The 17,703-nt window shown below is 36.8% G+C and overlaps 1 protein-coding gene across 1 annotated transcript in view; it reads left to right on the forward strand.

The window, feature by feature from the left end:
- HECW2 (HECT, C2 and WW domain containing E3 ubiquitin protein ligase 2) overlaps positions 1–8,758 on the forward strand; it is a 225,521-nt gene extending 216,763 nt beyond the window's left edge. The window contains exon 29 of the mRNA XM_036254150.1: positions 6,607–8,758. Coding sequence (XP_036110043.1) covers positions 6,607–6,718 — 112 coding nt within the window. The 3' untranslated portion in view covers positions 6,719–8,758. The remainder of the gene's footprint in view (positions 1–6,606) is intronic.
- Positions 8,759–17,703: the final 8,945 nt, after the last annotated feature.

Below are 17,703 nucleotides of genomic sequence, written 5' to 3' on the forward strand. Positions count from 1 at the left end.
TTAAAGGCTCTAACAAGCCTTTAGATATTCATCATGCATTTACCGTGCGCAAAATCCTTGTGGGAGATATAAATTGATCTCTGTCCATGTGGGCCACGGAGAGAGAAGTGATAGATATGTAAGTGAACAGATAATATACATTGATCCGTGAATCAATCTATGAAAACTTGGTTGCAATTGTGATACTTTGGGTCACTGGATCTGGATAATTGACTTGTCTATCTATAGGAAAGAAGAGAGGGTAAGAATGTGACCTCCTGGTTAACATTTGAAGAATCCAAAAAGCACCAAGAGATATATTAAGTCAGACCAGATGTCTTGGGGCTTTTAAATCTTCTTTATATTGATGCCAGCATGATTTCCCAAAGACGGGTTCAGGCCTGTCTTCCTTGAGTGGCTCTGGCTGCATAGATCAAAATGAGGTAAACTCATTATAGCCTTAGTGTGGCTGGCTTTGAAAGATTTGAAAAATGTCCTTTTGTGGAGACTGAATAACTGGATGTGCTTTTGCTGCCAATATCAACACCGTCCAAGGGCCCTCCTGTTACTTTCTGCTGGAGTTTTCCTAGGACATGGAATGGGGTGGGAGGAGGGGTGTGAGAGCCTCAGAGGATTGTGTTTTGTTTTGCTTTTGCTTTTTTCCTGTTTTTGGCTCATACAGCAAGTCGGTGGTAAATATTGGGCAATTTACTTAACCACACTATTCCTCAATTTCCTTATTAGCAATGCTGTCTTGTTTATAAGGAGTTTTGAAATTTTTGCAAGCACACAGAATGCTGGTGTGGATGGCCAGGGCAGATATCTTATTTCTAACCCACTTGATGTCTCTCCAGTGGTGGAGACCACCTGCGTCAGATGCATTAGGGGTGATTATTAAAATGCAGATCCCTAGGCCCACCCCAAACCTTCTAAATGAGAGGGTGCAGCCAAAAATCTCCGTTGTAAACAAGCTTCTTGGTCACTCTGATCACTCTGAGTATCTCTGTTTTCTGGGGAGCCCGAGGAAGAACTAAACACCAAAAAATCCCCAGGTATCTCCCAGGGTTTTTTGAATTGACAAAGTTTGGACCATCTTCCCCAGAGCTACTTCGTATTGTGATTGAATCATCCATTTAAAAAAATACATGAAGCTTTATTTTGCTAATCCTTGTCCTCAAAATGTATGTAATCTGGTAGGACATTGAGGACGATTCACTGTCAGGGATGGGATGAAATGAACACTCTGGCTTCCAAAAGCAAAAGGACTGAGCTGATGAGCATTCATCTCCCTGCTTTTGGTTTAATGTTGGACTTTCCCTAGGAACCAAGGTTGAGGTCCTACTCTTGATTTGACCACTGACTCAGCTTTGACCATGGGAAAGCCATTTAGTCTTTCAGCACAGTTTCCCCCTTTACAATATGTACTTTCTCCAACCTCGTGAAACATTTTTCAGAGGAGCTGTTCTGTTTATTCAGAAGGAAAGTTTTGTCATGGTAGGCATATGTTATGCAACCGATGTAACTTAGGAAGTAGTGATGGCCTTTGATTATGGATCGGTAATTGTGATTCTGTCATGACTGAAGAGGATCAAGAACGGTTGTCCAGTCCTTCCCTTTGTGCTGAGAACTGAGTACTCAGGCTTATGGAGTCACTGGACAAGACACCATCGTGTCTACAATGATAGCACAGAAACTGCAAAGAGACATGCAGAATTTTTCTGCGCTCAGAGGCCTGGGAGAAGAAGAGGAGGCTGTTTACTCCCGGTTTGCCCCACTGCCTGCCGCAGACAGATGTGATTTATTGTATCACAGTTATGACACTTCCCTCTTTTCTTGGACCTGTACCTTGAGACCTGTAAGAGTTTTCTATTGCTGCATAATGAATTGCCACAAACTTAGCAGTTTAGAACAGCACACGATTATTGTATGGCTGTTCTGTGGCTCAGAAGTCCCGGCATGGCCGAGCGGGATGTTTTGCTCAGTGTCTCACAAGGCTGTCAGCGGGACTGCACTCGCATTTGGAGGCTCAACTAGGGAACTACCTGCTTCCAAGCTCCCTCAGGCAGAATCCACTTCTTACAGCGGTAGAATTCCTGGCAGCTTCTTCAAATACAGCAACAGTGAGTCTCTGACCCCTAGGTGTTCTTTCAAAGGTCTCACCTCATTTGGTCAGGCGCACTCAACGATAATCAGCCTTTTGATTAAGTTAAAAATCAACTGATTGTGGACTTCAATAACATTTGCAACATATCTTCACCTTTGCGATATTCCCCTGGTTACAAGTGAGTTATAGGTCCTGCTCACACTCCAGAGATGGGGGTTATATAGAGGCACGGGTCATGGCGGATCGTCTTAGAATTCTGCTGGCCACAGACCACACTGAATTACTATTCTACATTCAATCTAATAGTCAGCATTCAATCTAAGTATGCACAAGTTAACTGGGGACTTCAAACAATACTGTTTATGAATTTTAATTCCCATGTATTTGACCACTGTGTTAATTCTTGATTAGCTAAAATTAAGCAAAGGAAAGGATTTGATTGTCAAGAGGGAAAGAACAGGCTTTACTGGGGTGTGAGAGATACACTCACCTACAGCCATGTTCTGTCCAAATAAAACATTAATCAGGGATTATTGCTTACCTAGAATTAGGGTCATTTTGAATTACTTTTATTTCCTAGTTCACCCAACATGATTCAGTTCACAAAAATGAATTCATGCATTTCTATTTAAGATTACAACTATATCTGAGTTACTCTTTGGAGAATTCTCCTGAAAGTTGACCTATAACACTCTTTGATACACCAGCACTACAACAACAACAAAAAAAGACAACAAAGAGCCTTCTGTTTGGTATAAACAATAGAGATCACCTTTGCAACATGACTCTAATCATAGCAGCACACCGAAGAGATAAAGACAATATATCAGAAATGGACAGCAACCAGATGAATATTACTCCATAAATTAAATGCATAACTAAATAAAAAATGAACAGGCTGAAAGAGATTAGCAGGAGGTAATACATGAGTTAATCTCTTTATTTTTTTTAGTTTTCATTTTTTTGGTGTATCAAAGAGTGTTACAGGTCAACTTTCAGGAGAATTCTCCAAAGAGTAACTCAGATGTAGTTGTAATCTTGAATAGAAATGCATGAAATCAGTAAGAAATCCTAAAGCTTTAAACAATAAATGGACTTCACACTCATTATGATGACTACTACCAAAACAATAACAACCATAAGTGTTGGTGAGGATGTAAAATAATTGGAACCCTATGCTCAACTGGTAGGGATGTAAAATGGTGCAGCCACTATGGAAAACAGTGTTGCAGCTTTAAAAAAAAATAAAAAATAGAGCTACCACATGATCCAGCCATTTCACTCCTGGATATGTACACAAGAGAATTGAAATCAGGGACTCAAACAGATATTTGTACACTAGTGTTCATGATAGCATTTTTTACAGTAGCCAAAAGATGGAAACAACCCAATGTTCGTTAATGTGTGAATAACAAACTGGTGTATCCACACAATGCACTATTATTCAACCTTAAAAAGAAAGGACATTCCGACCCATAGTACAGCATGGACCTGGACAACATTTTGTTAAATGAAATAAGCCAGTCAAAAAGGACAAATATTGCCCTGGCCGGCTTGGCTCAGCGGTTAGAGCATCGGCCTGCGGTCCAGAGAGACCTGAGTTTGGTTCCCGCTAAGGGCACGTACCTCGGTTGCAGTTTGTCTCCGGCCCTGGTTGGGTCGTGCAGGTGGCAGCCACTCGATGTGTCCCCTTCACATTGATGTTTCTTCCTCTCCCTCTCCCTCTCCCTCTATCTGAACAAGAAATGGAAAATTGTCCTTGGGTGAGGATAAAAGAAAAAGGAAAAAAAAAAGGACAAATATTGTATGATTCCACTTACATGAAGTGCCTAGATAGTCCAGTTCACGGAGACAGAGAGAGAATGGCGACTGCAGGGATGGGAGCGGACAAGAGCTAGTGTTCCATGGGTACACAATTTCACTTTGGAAGTATGAGAAGTTCTAGAGATGGGTGGTGGTGATGTTGCGGAACAATATGAATGTACTTACTGCTGCAGAACTGTGCACTTAAAAATGGTTAATGTGACAGATTTTATGCGCTGTATATTTTATCAGAATTTTAAAAAAATCAAAAGAAAATGAACATGTAGATAAAAAAAAATAGGAAATGCTACAAGCAAGTTGACTTGGGGAAGGATGCTCAACTTTGTTGGTAACCAAAGGAAAAAAAATGAAAAACTTTATTTAAAAGAAGTACCATCTTTTAGTCTAATGGATAATGAATGTTACGTATTTAACACACAGAGTCAAAACATATTTCACTTCTCTGCTTCTTCTTCCCCTCTCCCTAAACAAAGATAAAGTCTTCATCTAATATTTTTATTCCAGTGTTTTATAGATAGATGGGACTGTCTTTTAGCATGTTAGTTCAGTTTTTTAAAAAGTTAGTTCAGTTTTCCTTGAGGCTCAAGCTGAGGTTCAGTGTCAAGAAGGTATAATAAGAATTATATTAAATGCAATTCTGAAATAGTTAATAATATTTTTTAAAAGGTGTTTGGCTGCAAATATTAATTAGGTGATTTCCCCTCAATATGTCCTAGAGTTTGTAATGACAAGAGTTGCAAACTCGAAGCCAGTGTTCTAAAACTGTATTATCACATAGCAGAGCCCCTTTACATTCCTGTCTCTAATAAGCCATGTGGCCACACATCTGTCTTATTATTTCTTTGTTATCTCATAATTGCCACGAGTCATCATTATCTCTTGGCAATTTAATGAAAAACAATCAGAGTAAATCTTTTTGATGATAAGGAAATGTAGTTAACAATACATCTCTTATTAATATAAGACACACATTGTATTAAGCATGTTTCTGTCATTCCATATAATCCTCATAGCCTACTGAGACAAATCATATTATTCTTGGAGAGAAAATTGAGTCTCAGAGAGTTTTAATAACTCACTCCAAATCATACAGCTGGTTAGTAGAACTAGAACTCAAACCCAAGTCTGTCTCACCCCAAACCTCTGACTGTCCCACCATTATAGTACAATGCATCTAGGAATATAATTATATTTATTTAATAAGTATAAAAGTGGTTTATAAGGACAAAAATTTAGCCTGACTGGTATGGCTCATGATTGAGCATCGACCCATGCATCAAGAGGTTACTGGTTCGATTCCCAGTCAGAGCATATGCCCAGGCTGTGGACATGCAGGAGGCAGCCAATTGATGTTTCTATCTTTCTCTCTCCCTCTCCCTCTGAAATCAATAAAGAAAAAAAAAAGAACAAAAATTTAAACGTGACTTTAGCTCATTAATAATCATAGCTCTTAAAATTACATATTAATTCAGGAGCCTTTTAATATTAATTTTAGAGAAAAAGGAAGGGGGAGAGAGAGAAAGACATTGATTTGTTGTTCCACTTATTTATATATTCATTGGTTGATTCTTGTATATGCCCTGACCGGGGATCGCAGGGATCAAACCTGCAACCTTGTAGCATTGAGACAACACACTAACCAACTGGGCAGGAGCATTTAAGTCAAAGTTTAGCTCCCACAAACAAGCTGTTGTACATTCATATTAAAATGCTTCCCATTCCACGTCAAAGTGTAGATTTGCTTCCTGATAAGATGTGCTATTTAAAGACTATCAATTATTTTTATTGTGATTCAGGTGCAAATAACAGGAAAGCATTTTTTTTCCACCCATCTTGGCAAAGGGAGAGGTATTTCTAAAAAGGAATACTTAATGTGATGGTTTACATGGCCATTATTTTGCATAGTGATTTAGGAGAAAATAGATGATAGCACAGAATTCAAAGGAGTAACAGTGGTGTGCTGACTTTGACAGGAAAGTCCAGCCAGGGAGTTTCCTAAGAATCTCTGCCATGAGGCAAGTCTTCAGAGACACTTAGTGCTCTTCCCTGCCCAACAAAATGAAAAAAATTGAAAACGTAGATTTTCTGAGAGACATCCATGCAAATGCCAATTGTGAAAATGAATTACTTTGCAAGAGCTTATATTCACGCCTATTAAAAAAAAAAAGTAACATCAAAAGAGAAAAAAAACAAATTTGTCTTTGTAATTCTTAGACAACCAAACAGTAATATGTATGTAATATGGATAAGTGGTTGTGAAAATATAAACAAAAAATACATATTTTTAATAGTTTTTGATTGTAGAGAGAGAGGGAGAATCCTCGATGAGACAAACATGGATAGGCTGTCCCCTGCACACCCCCTATTGGGGATGGAGCCCGAAACGGGGGCATGTGCCCTGACTAGAAGCAAACCAGTGACCTCTCAGTCCATGGGATGATTGATGATCAACCAATGGAGTCACACTGGCCAGGGCAGAAAAAAATTTTTTTAAAATATCCATTTCCCTAAGAGAAATTCAATTCTGAATTTTTTTTTTCAATTCTAAATTTTGAAGTCAAAATGTTTTCAAAGTTTCCTCCAAAAGGAGTGTGAAATTGACAAGAAACCAAATTGCATACACCCCCCCCCCCCCCCCCCCCCCAGACAGTCTCATTTCACTCTAAGTATTCTAACTGCATATGCTTCTCTGTCTGCAGAGCTCACACCTGTTTTAACCGTCTGGACCTCCCCCCGTACCCATCCTTCTCCATGCTTTATGAAAAACTCCTGACAGCAGTCGAAGAGACCAGCACCTTTGGACTTGAGTGACCTGAAAGCACAGTGCCTGGTGCGGTAGGAACTGGCGAGTTCAGAAACGGCCCTCTGGAAGAATGGCTGGATGCTGGGAGTGTCAAGAGTGTGCTTCTGTCAGAGTCAAGCTGGGTGCTGTCCTCTTCCAGGAACACGCGCTCTGCCACATCTGGGGACGAGTCCTCTGAGGAATGTGGGTGAGCTCAAGGCCCAGGGAACAACCCAACTGTCTTTCAATCAACAGTTCTTGACTGCCAAACTTTTTTCCATTTGTTATGTTCCAAGACAAAGATGAACCTGTACACGATCAGCTCCATGGTAACTTTTCAGGGACTCAGGAGAATCTTGAAACTTACCTTTGAACGCGGTTCAAGCCAAACTGGCAGCACTTGACCCAATCTCCAAATTAGTGCGAGTTCAATAACATAATAAAAACAAATATGTTTCCTGAAAATACATTCATTTAAGCCCTAAGTTATAACAATATTCATTTTCTTGCTTATGTGTGCCTGCATGGTGTGCACCATAGGTTTCAGCTTTCATGGGACACATGTGAAATGAAACCAAGTCAATATGAGGTAACTTTAAAGATTTGCAATAAGGTGGTCTGACAATGTATATGCAAAGTGGTATGTGTGTAATTATGGCTGAAGACAAACTGTTATACAATGAATTACTAATGACAGATTTAATGCTTTATGATGCATGGAAACAATTTTAAATAACTAGCAATTAACTCACAGCATATCAGGAAAAAGTACACAGTGAGTTCTGTTTATTTTATTTTTTGTAGGTTCATTATATTTATGTTCTTTAAGATGTATATAGGAACCTACCTATCCTACTGTACGGGTCACCTGTTCCATTTCCATGTTCCATGCTTACTCGGGCGCCATGCTAGTATGTATCCTTTTAAGCACTCTCAAGGGAACAAAAGGGCCTTTTATTTTTATAAAGGTACAAAAAAATTCCCCAAAATATTTTGCACTGAATGTACCAAAGTTGAAGGGACATTACAATATGACTAACAGCAACTCCATCACTTGACAAGTATAATAGAAAACAGCTTCTAAATCAGACTTCCTTCACAGTTACATGTCTACCACTACAAGGACTGTGCATCTAAGTAATAATTTTTTAAGATTCACTATATGTGATAGTATGATATGCATTTATTTAAAATGCATTAGACTCTTCCATCCATCAACTACTTTACAGGATGGCATTTAATAAAGATATTTCGTATTTCCCCCACTGCTTTTTATTTGTACAGCATCATTAAACACTAAGCTCATTTAGGGAGCCATCAGCAACACCCACGAGATCAGCTCTCTTCAGTGATAAGAATTCCATTTTCCCTCATCAGTGAAGACATCACAAATTGAAACTCTCAGTACTATATTTCTAACCCTGCATTTTCACTGATGCATAATTTTCTTATCAATATAAGGAAACAGTTTTCTATGGTATCTCAGAAATTGCATGACATCACTAATGTTATATTTGCTTAATTTTATCAGAGGGGTACTTTGTTTATATTGCTTTTGGGGTTTTTCACATCATTGTTTATTTCTTGACATATGGCCATAACTAATCAGAGGTTCAATACAGTGAAGTTAAATGTGAATAATAAAAGCATTGGATTAACATTTGGTTTGCCAGCCTATGGTTTGACAGGCATTGCCCGAACACTTCTTTGAGATATAAGTAGTCATGGAATTCTACTTATGGGATGTTGGCAGTCTTACACTTTATAAAGATTATATGCATGGATTTTATAGGTTGGTTTTAAGAGCTGATTGCTCCCCTGTTGGTTAAGCTATGTTTACTACTGGGAGTCTCAAGAGGAATACCATTCATGTTGCATTCCTGCACGAAAGGCAGATACTGCAGTGTGGGGAAATGTTCTGAAATACAGGCCACAGAAACCTGCAAATAACAAAGGAAGATTTACCTCTGCACTATCATTGGACCAGAAAAAAGGGCAGAGAAAAAAAATGATTAACTGGAAATGTTAATTTGTACTTACTGATCATGAATATAAGTATATTTAATTTTTGCAAATTATTTTTATTGTTTATATGTTTTCATTATAAGGAAAAAGAATATATTTTCTTTTAAAAACTACGTTTTTGATGGTATATAAGATGTCTCAGAGCTGGCGTTCTCCAAGCAGCTGATATAGAAGGTTGCATGTATTTTAAAAACACCTTCGTAGACCGTGTTAGCTTTCATTTTGATTTGTGACACTTTGTTACCATATTCCACATTAGGTTACAGAAATCAAATGTATCTCTTTAATTATTTCTAACAAATATATTTATTTGCTAGGGCATCCAACTTCTCAAATAACAGTATAAACATCTAGTTGCTACTGTTCTCAGAATTGGGGATTATCAAAGATTTACTTAGCATATCAAAACACCATAGTAGCTGACCTGTTTTTCTTCATTGGTGAAACAAAAAGTCCAATGATAACTTTATAAAATATTAAATATCATTTCCACAGAATAATTTAGATTTTAATATCCTCTACAAATAGAAATATCCATATATATTTTCTTCTGGACTGTGAACTAAGTAACTTGCTGTATAGTCTTGTTTTCTTTAAGACATTTTTAAATGATGTTCATACTTTACTGTCTCATCGTATAAAGACAGTCACGATGCAACATGTGTGTATGCAGAGCATCTCAGATGAGAGGAGAGGCACGTCCTTGGCATTCACTCTGTGCCAGCCACTGTGTTTGATGATGGAGCTACAAGACCCAAGCTCTGCCCTTGGTCTAGAGGAGTAGACACAAAGGTTCAAAAAAGTAGTTTGAATAAAAATCTGGTATGTTCTACAATCAAGGAATGAGAAGAGAATGGCTTGTTCCATCTGGGAAATCTGTTGACGGCTTCATGCATGAGAGCTACTGTAGCTAAAAAAAAGAAAAAAATCACATAAATACCCTTTCTGTTGGTAACTAATGGCATGTAACAGTGTGTTGATCCTCGTCAAGTGTTGAAACCCAGGACGCATTTATATACAAGGGTTTAAAGTGTGCGTGTGGGGAGCTGAACCATGAAGGAACAACTGAAGGATCTTCAAATTATCAAAGAAATGCCCAAAATAAGTCTGGTAGTTTTTCTGTTTCCTTTCATCTGCACTAATGTACCTTCAGTTTTCAGTGTGAAAAATACCAGTCCTTGAACCCAACCCATTTCTGGGGTCAAAACATTTTTCTTGTGCATAAAACGAATGGATCTTGTTCAAAGAAGCATGGTCCCAACTTTCTAGCATTATGTTGTTTTATAATTTAGTAGAAAATCTGTGTCACCAGCATAATAATCCTCATGGTAAAACAACTTTCAGATGACTAACAGTAATGGTAGAACATGTTTGTACAACACTTTAGACTTTCCAAGTACTTTCAGGTGCATCATCTCTTGATCCTCACATAGTTTGTGGGGTGTAGAAGGTATCACATCCCATATGGTTTGAGGCTGATTTTCACGGATGGCTGCGAGATGTTTCAGTACTTCATTGTTACAATTCTAGGTTTCATCTCTAGAGATGTAGAGACTAATGTTTCTACCAGCATACTCCACTTTCAGTGAATTTTGCAAGATACTTCATCTATCAAAGGCTCACTTTTTTCAAACACCCTTAAAATGTGACATCTTCTGAAAAGGTCATGAAGAAATTCGTATATTCATGGAAAAACTCTCCATAAGCTTAATAATTGTATTTTACAATTGTTATAAGAAATTAAAAACAGAATGCAAAATATGATTGCTTTTGGTAGGTTTATATAGTAAGTAGTTTAGTTTTCTCAAATATTATTTGGAAGCAACATAATGGGGGGGGGCACTTTAATCAGAAGCCTTGTTTTATTTTTAAATTTTTAATAAGGATGGACCTAGAAAGCCCTGATAGTTGAGTTGCTGTGATGTGGGTGAAGAAACTAGTGCAGGGTTTTTGGGGGGTTTTCTTGACTCTCTATCCTCATGTTCATCCATTTCTCTTCTTTCTATACAAATTATATTTATTATTTGACTACTTTTAACTAAGACAAACATCTTACAATGAAGAGTCTAAAATTCTTTCCAACTTTAACCCTATTCAGGAAATTCCTAAGGCAGGTGTCATGATGCTATATGATCGTTAAGAGACATCTGTACGTCTGCATAGTAAAAACATGCAAATTAAGACTTTAGCTTAATCTCCAAACTGAGTCTGAATTTCTGGCCTTTTGTCTCTCTTATCTGTTTTCTGATTTAGATAATAAGTGAAAACACTAGATCTTAGACACCTTACTCCCATAAAATTTGAGTTTAAATTGAGACTGTCACTTTCAATTAAATTCAAATTTTGCAAAATCTATTACCTTTCTAGTTTGATTGTGTTTTCCAGATAGATTTGTTTGTCTAACATGGAAGCAAATGAATACCAGAGACAGTAGAACTTTCTAAAGTATGGCTCACAGCCAACCAACTGCTGCCCACTGGGTGATAAAAACGAAAAGCAAAAAAAAAGAACCCAGCAATGCTAATTATTGACCAACAGTCAAGACTGAGGAGTGGTAACTGCATTCCAAGGAGTGTGTGGGAATGCAGGAACTGTTCAAGGAGGACTGTAACAGAGGGAAATTAACACAAGGGTGGGAGGATCATGTTAGGGCTTGCTGGTGGGGGTAGGAACATCTATTTCAGTTTGGTCTGACTTTGAGAAAAAGAATGCCATGCTGCCTAATGAGAGCACTGCTTGATAATCTGCCTGATGGGAAATACTCCATTTCATAAATTCTGTGGTCAATAACATTTTTGGTATTGCAAAACTGAATTTAGCCCCAAAATACTAAAGCTAACCACAGCTTAATCAGGAGATTTGACAATTTAGTATTAAGTTATGTTATGGATATTTTAAAACTTAATAAGTATTGTTACTATTATATGAAATAAAAGGGTGTTGCTTGCCTTATTACACTTAATTTGTTTTTTATCAGACATTCTTTGACGTTAAAATAGCTTTTAAGACATTTTCATGGTTTCTAACAGTGACTTAAATGTTCTCTGTTAATCTAAAAAGCAAAAACCTAAGAATTAGGGTACTGAATTTCAAATGGAGACCTAATCAGTGTTTCCAATTTTTCTGGAAGTTAATTAAGACTTACATTTGTTTGGACTTAATATGCAAAGTAGTTGGCTTTCATGATCAAACAGTTCAGCAGAATTGGAAGGCCTTGGTTTCTTGAGGAACACAGGAAAATTAAATTTATGTATGTGATTTTTATATCTAGTGGCCTTGGGCAGGTGATATCTTTCTATCCAACTTTCTTTTAAGATATTACAACCCTGAGGAGTGCTGATCAGTACGCTGTGTAATTCAAACTGAATCCACAGTTACTGATGCCAGTGAGGAGTCATCAGTAAACTTCTGGTTGCTATCACTTTCTGCAAAAAAGGATGAATAATATTCAAGAAATACCTTGGAGGGATTAGCCAGAAAACACACAGAACTGAATGTTCTTTTAGGACCTTAATGTTCTAAAAGATGTTATTACAACCTATTTATTTTTCTTTATATGATATAAGTAAAACTTGAGGCTGTTAACTCGTCAGAAAGTACATAAGATTACATGTTTTTACAATAGGGATGCAGGCATTCCAAAATAAAATACATGCATCTCTTGCCTCTTACTGAAAGTATTAATCTAATTTTATAAAAATGCTTACTTTTTAATATTAAGGCTCTGTAAAAAAGAAACACACATTTATTTCTAAGATTTCAGTAGAGCACAGGTGGTGTATTTTTTAAAGCCTTTCCATTTCTGTTCACCAACTCCACCCATTGTTTCTCCTATACCATGTATCACAGTTAATAGCTATGTTTTTATTTTGTTGAGTTGATTTAAGCTTCATATTTATTCAGTGTGACTTTTAATCAAAAATAATAATGGGAGATATTTGTTGTTGGCATTAAGATTATACAACTGTCATTTCACCTTATATTTAAATTTCATCCTTTTTTTTTTTTTTTCCAAAGCAAATAATGCAGACTGTTGACATCCTAAAATGATTCATGGGTGGTATTAATGGAGCCTGGAACTCTGAAATGTAGACTAGTTGTTTGTCTTCTGCAAAGTCTGTATTCTTATCCTCACCTGAACCCCTGACTTTTGTGTTGTATTTTTTTATGATTCTGAAATGCTTTGAGGGAAAGATATTTTGATGTGTACAATTTATTTTATTTTCATACTGATCTCTATTTTTGTTTAAAACCATGTTGCATCATGAAATCACTTAATCCAAAATAAATCTTCTTTAAAAAAATAGATTATGACTTTTCTGTGATACATTTGGGAAAGAAAAAAACTCGAGGGAAGAAAACAAAGCAGTGATAAAATTCTCATGGGATTAGTATGCAGCTTTGTGAAAACAGGACATTTTCCTCTCACGGTATTTATAATCAGAAATCTATTGTTTTATCCCTAAAATGACATTTTGCTATTTGATAGGCTATCAATTAATGTTGAAGAAATGAATTAACATAAATATAACCTCTTAACTCACATGGATTGAGACTCATTGTTAAGCCATCTTGGTTGAATGCTTATTTCATAGACATGTATGCACATCACCACAACCACCACCACCAATCTAATCCAGGTGTCACACATTCACAATCCTAGAGGGTCCAAGTGGGTATCTAATGAGTAAAACTGGCTGGGTGTAAGCAACAGAGAGTGATGGGATTTACCTAAAGGGGGCATTCTAATATTTTGCTCCAGCAGATTCTAGTCACATAAAATTGAGGTCCTGGGGGGAAAGAGAAACCCAGAAATCTAAAATTTTGTGGTATTTCTAGATCTCTTTAATGCTGGGTGGATCAAAACAAATATCTCTATAGGTTGAATTCCCCTGAGGAGCCCACCAGTTTGGAACCCTTGAATTAATCCATACATTATCTTTTATATTTGATTGGTAGTGTGAATAATTGACCAACTAAAGTACTATTAAGATGGCAGTTAATAGGAAGAGATGGGGAAAGGCAAATATATATAATGAGGACAGACAATCACTAAAGGATGTGCTTGAAAATGATCTGTGCTTACCATTCATTATCTTTCTGAAAACCCACTAGCGTTAATTCATATGAGTTAACAGAATCCTTGTCAAGATTTCATGGAACAGCTGTGCCATGAAACTCTCTGTATTTTAGACTACTACTGAATTTCATGTATCTCATGAGAGCAGCTGAAGGCAAAGACTCATCCTGTAGAACTGACTAAAGTTTTACATTATTACTGAAAGGGAAGAGCAAGAGATTGATTGTATCCTCGGCACTGACTTCCTTGTTTTTGTTTCATAACATTCCTCTATAACCTTTGACCTCAATGTGCTTCTATGATGATAAATGTATCTGCCTTCATTATATACCTTTTTTTTTTTTTATTCCTCAACCAAGGATATTTTTCCATTTATCTTCAGATAGAGTGAAAGGGAGGGAGGGAGAGAAAGATAGAGAGAAACATCAGTGTGAGAGAGACACATTGTTCCCTCCTGCAGGACCCCAACCAGGGCCGGGGACCAAACAGCAACCGAGGTATGTGCCTTTGACTGGAATTGAACCAGAGACTCTGGTCCACAGGCCTATACTCTAACTGCTGAGCCAAACTGGCCAGGGTCATTATACACTTTTAATAAAACCTAAAACCCAGTTAATTAGTGAATGTTTTAACAATATACAATTCCCACCATCCCTCTAATCATCCCCAGGGAATTTTTTTTGGTGTTTTTTTTATTTTTTTATTTCATCTTTTAACCAGAAAGCTTTTAACCTTTTTATCAAAAAATGGAAAATATTTTTTCTTCTTTCTTTTTCTTTATCAAAAAATGTTTACCTATTAATGGCTTTTTTTTTTTTCTAAATAGATGTCCTTCCTTCTAGTAGATACTGGGTTGAATAGTATTCTATTTGTCAAAGTAAACCTTGGAATCACCATAATAAATTGAAATGAGAAAATCTGATAAAGATATAATGTTTACACTAATAGAAATTAATTTCACACATTTTATTTGCCCCATATTATAGGTCTTCTCAAAAAAAAAACTTTAGTCATTAATTGTTTATTTAGAAAGAAAAAGCAAGCAATTTTTCAAAGCATAAATCATTGGAATAATACATATTTCTTTGACAATTTATAACAATGTTATGAAATACTGCCTTTTGGTATACAAAATCATTGGGTACTGTAGTAATTCATGTCTAGTTGGTATTTGATTGGCATTAGAATATGGACCCCAAATCCAAATTCTTGAACCTTTGTCATGACATTGTCAACACATTTCTCTCTCTGCCTCCACCCTCAAGTTAAATTCCTGAGCTCAAGATAAAGTAAGGTTTGCTTTTTTACTATTATGAGGCTTTTTTCCTAATGTCCAAGGCAATCTCATTTGAATAGGATTAAAACACATGAAGGACATTCTTTGTAGTAAGTAGAATCAATTCTAAAGAGACAAGAAAAGGTCAAGAGACTTCCTATACCTGTCCTCTCTAAACTCATACTCACAGCTTGATCCTTTACAACTTACTTAGAGGGAAAGAAAGGCAAGTTCCAAGAAGAGAAATTCAACCAATAAAAAGAAGAAAGAGAATATGTTGATATGTGAATCTGAATATATAACATACAAATCTGGTCCAGACTGCCCACTCCATGACTTCTCAGGGCAGAGGAGTCCCTAAATGGAGATGGTACTACTGATGGGTCCAGAAATGGGAAAACCCCAAAACTACATGGCCATACCTGACTGAGGTTGGACAACTCCCCTTACCTTCCAGCCTCGTGGCCTGGAAATGCAAGAGAAATCTCTAGTGATAAAGTCCCCAAAGAGAACAAGATCCAAGTCTGGGTTCATGAACTGACCAGTCCAGACCAGCATTTCTCTTTTGGAGTGGAGGCAGGGAGAGTGGACAGAAGCTATGCATTTCCCCTGGGGGCCAGTTCTATCCTTGAATGACTGACTTCCCAGGACAAAAACAACAAAACAAACCATTTTAACTGTTGGCTAGAGAACCATCCACTAATTAGTAATGATTTACTATTACTCCAGTTTCAATTAGGAAACCATGTCAACATTTTTTAAATGTTGCATTAAATCACCAATAGTGATAGCATACCCTCCAAATAGGAAAATGTAGCTTGAAGCCAGCCCTACCCATACAAAATGACTTGTATGCTTCATTTATTTTAAGTAAAACTTTCATAAATCATCAAACTTGGTTCTAAATTGAAAATGATAATTTTTCCCTATTAGCTTTAATAACAGCTGGTTCCCCACTTCCTCAAATATCAAAGAAATTTGCTGATCCAGTAACATACCACTTTAATTTTGCCAGTTTCTTGGCCAGACATTGTGTACCCTAGGGTGTGCACTCACTGGTTTGAAAAGCAATGTCTATATTATCAGTCTCTTCCTCATACAACACTACTGATAATTTGGGGTGAAAATGTTTGGGTTTGTTTTCTCTCATCTGTAATTAACCTGTCTGTTATAACACTCATAACAATGTTTAGGGAGGAATGAAGATAACAGGCTATCTGAATCTTGGAAGCGAGCAAGAATGCCAGTAGCTTTGTGTCTGTAGTGCATATCCAGATACTTTCTGACTGGTCACACAGTTTGGGTGTGGTGATGACTGTACATGTACATGCTCGTGAACTAATGTTTCCTAGCCGACTTTTACCTGTCCTGAGCTGAGACCCTTAGTTAACATATAAAATCACATTTCACAAATAAGCCTACTCCTTGGATGTAGGACTGATTCTAGAAAATATACAAGATGAGCCTGGAACACCTTGTAGTACTAGAAAGTAAAAAAGTACTTTTTATTTAAAAAAAAAAATCCAACAATGGGATTATGGCAAAGGAATATAGGAGCCAAATACAAAATCTCCAACAGTCAAAGCTAGAACAATTTGAGCAACAAAATGAATAAAGTAGTATTGGATTATAGCACAAAAAATAGGATACATTTTCATAAGTCCATATGATTAATAAATGACTGAATAAATAAATGAAGAAGAGAGAAATCTTTCATGCAGAGTAATTCCAAATAATCTATGTAGATTCTCCAACCTTAAATGCAGGATGCTCATGGTGACTTCCAAAGAGTATAGCAGGGAGTGGGGTGGTGGTGGAAAAGAGTAACTACAGCGAAGAAACCTCATAAACACTATGTCTGCTAAGTGGTCAAGGTCAATATCAGCAGTTATAAATCATGTGGATAGTATGTTTCCTTGACAGAATGCAACAAAAATGGCCCTTCATCTCTGTGCTCCTCCTCCTGATACCTATAACCCCAGTTCAACCATAAGAAAAACATAAAATTCTAACATACAAGCACTCTACAAAATACTTGACCTGTCCTTATCAAAACTATCAAGGTCATCAAAAACCAAGGAAAGTCTAAGAAACAGAGAAACAGTCACAGCCAGAGGGAACTTAATGAGACATCATGACTAAATGTAGTGTGATATTCAGATAGGATCCTGGAATAGAAAAGGGGTATTTGGTAAATATAAAGGAAATCTAAATCAAGTATGGACTTGAGTTAATAATAATATATCACTATCATACAAGCTCACTGAACATTCTTTCTACATGAACAAATAGGATGTTGATGGGTACCTGAGGGCTATTCTTAGATGAAGAAATGAAAATGCCCAGGTTTTACAGAATGGCGTGGACCACTGGCTTTCCCACCTGGGTGTCATGTGGCAATAAAATTCAGCCCCAGACACAAGCCTAAAGAAAAAAATGGTTGGTGTGGGCAGGTGAATATCTTAGTGTTATGAACTTTACATGTGGTTAAAAGGAACATTTACTAATAAAAATGAGCAATTATCAGTCACTCTTAACATCACTATATAAAAAGGAATATATTTGTAACGCCCACATGAAAAGACAATCAGAATAAAGAATTATCCTTTAAATAAATGATCTTTTTAAATGAT

The sequence above is a fragment of the Molossus molossus genome, unplaced genomic scaffold (genome assembly GCF_014108415.1).
Source record: "Molossus molossus isolate mMolMol1 unplaced genomic scaffold, mMolMol1.p scaffold_m16_p_11, whole genome shotgun sequence".
NCBI classification, from domain to species: Eukaryota; Metazoa; Chordata; class Mammalia; order Chiroptera; family Molossidae; genus Molossus; species Molossus molossus.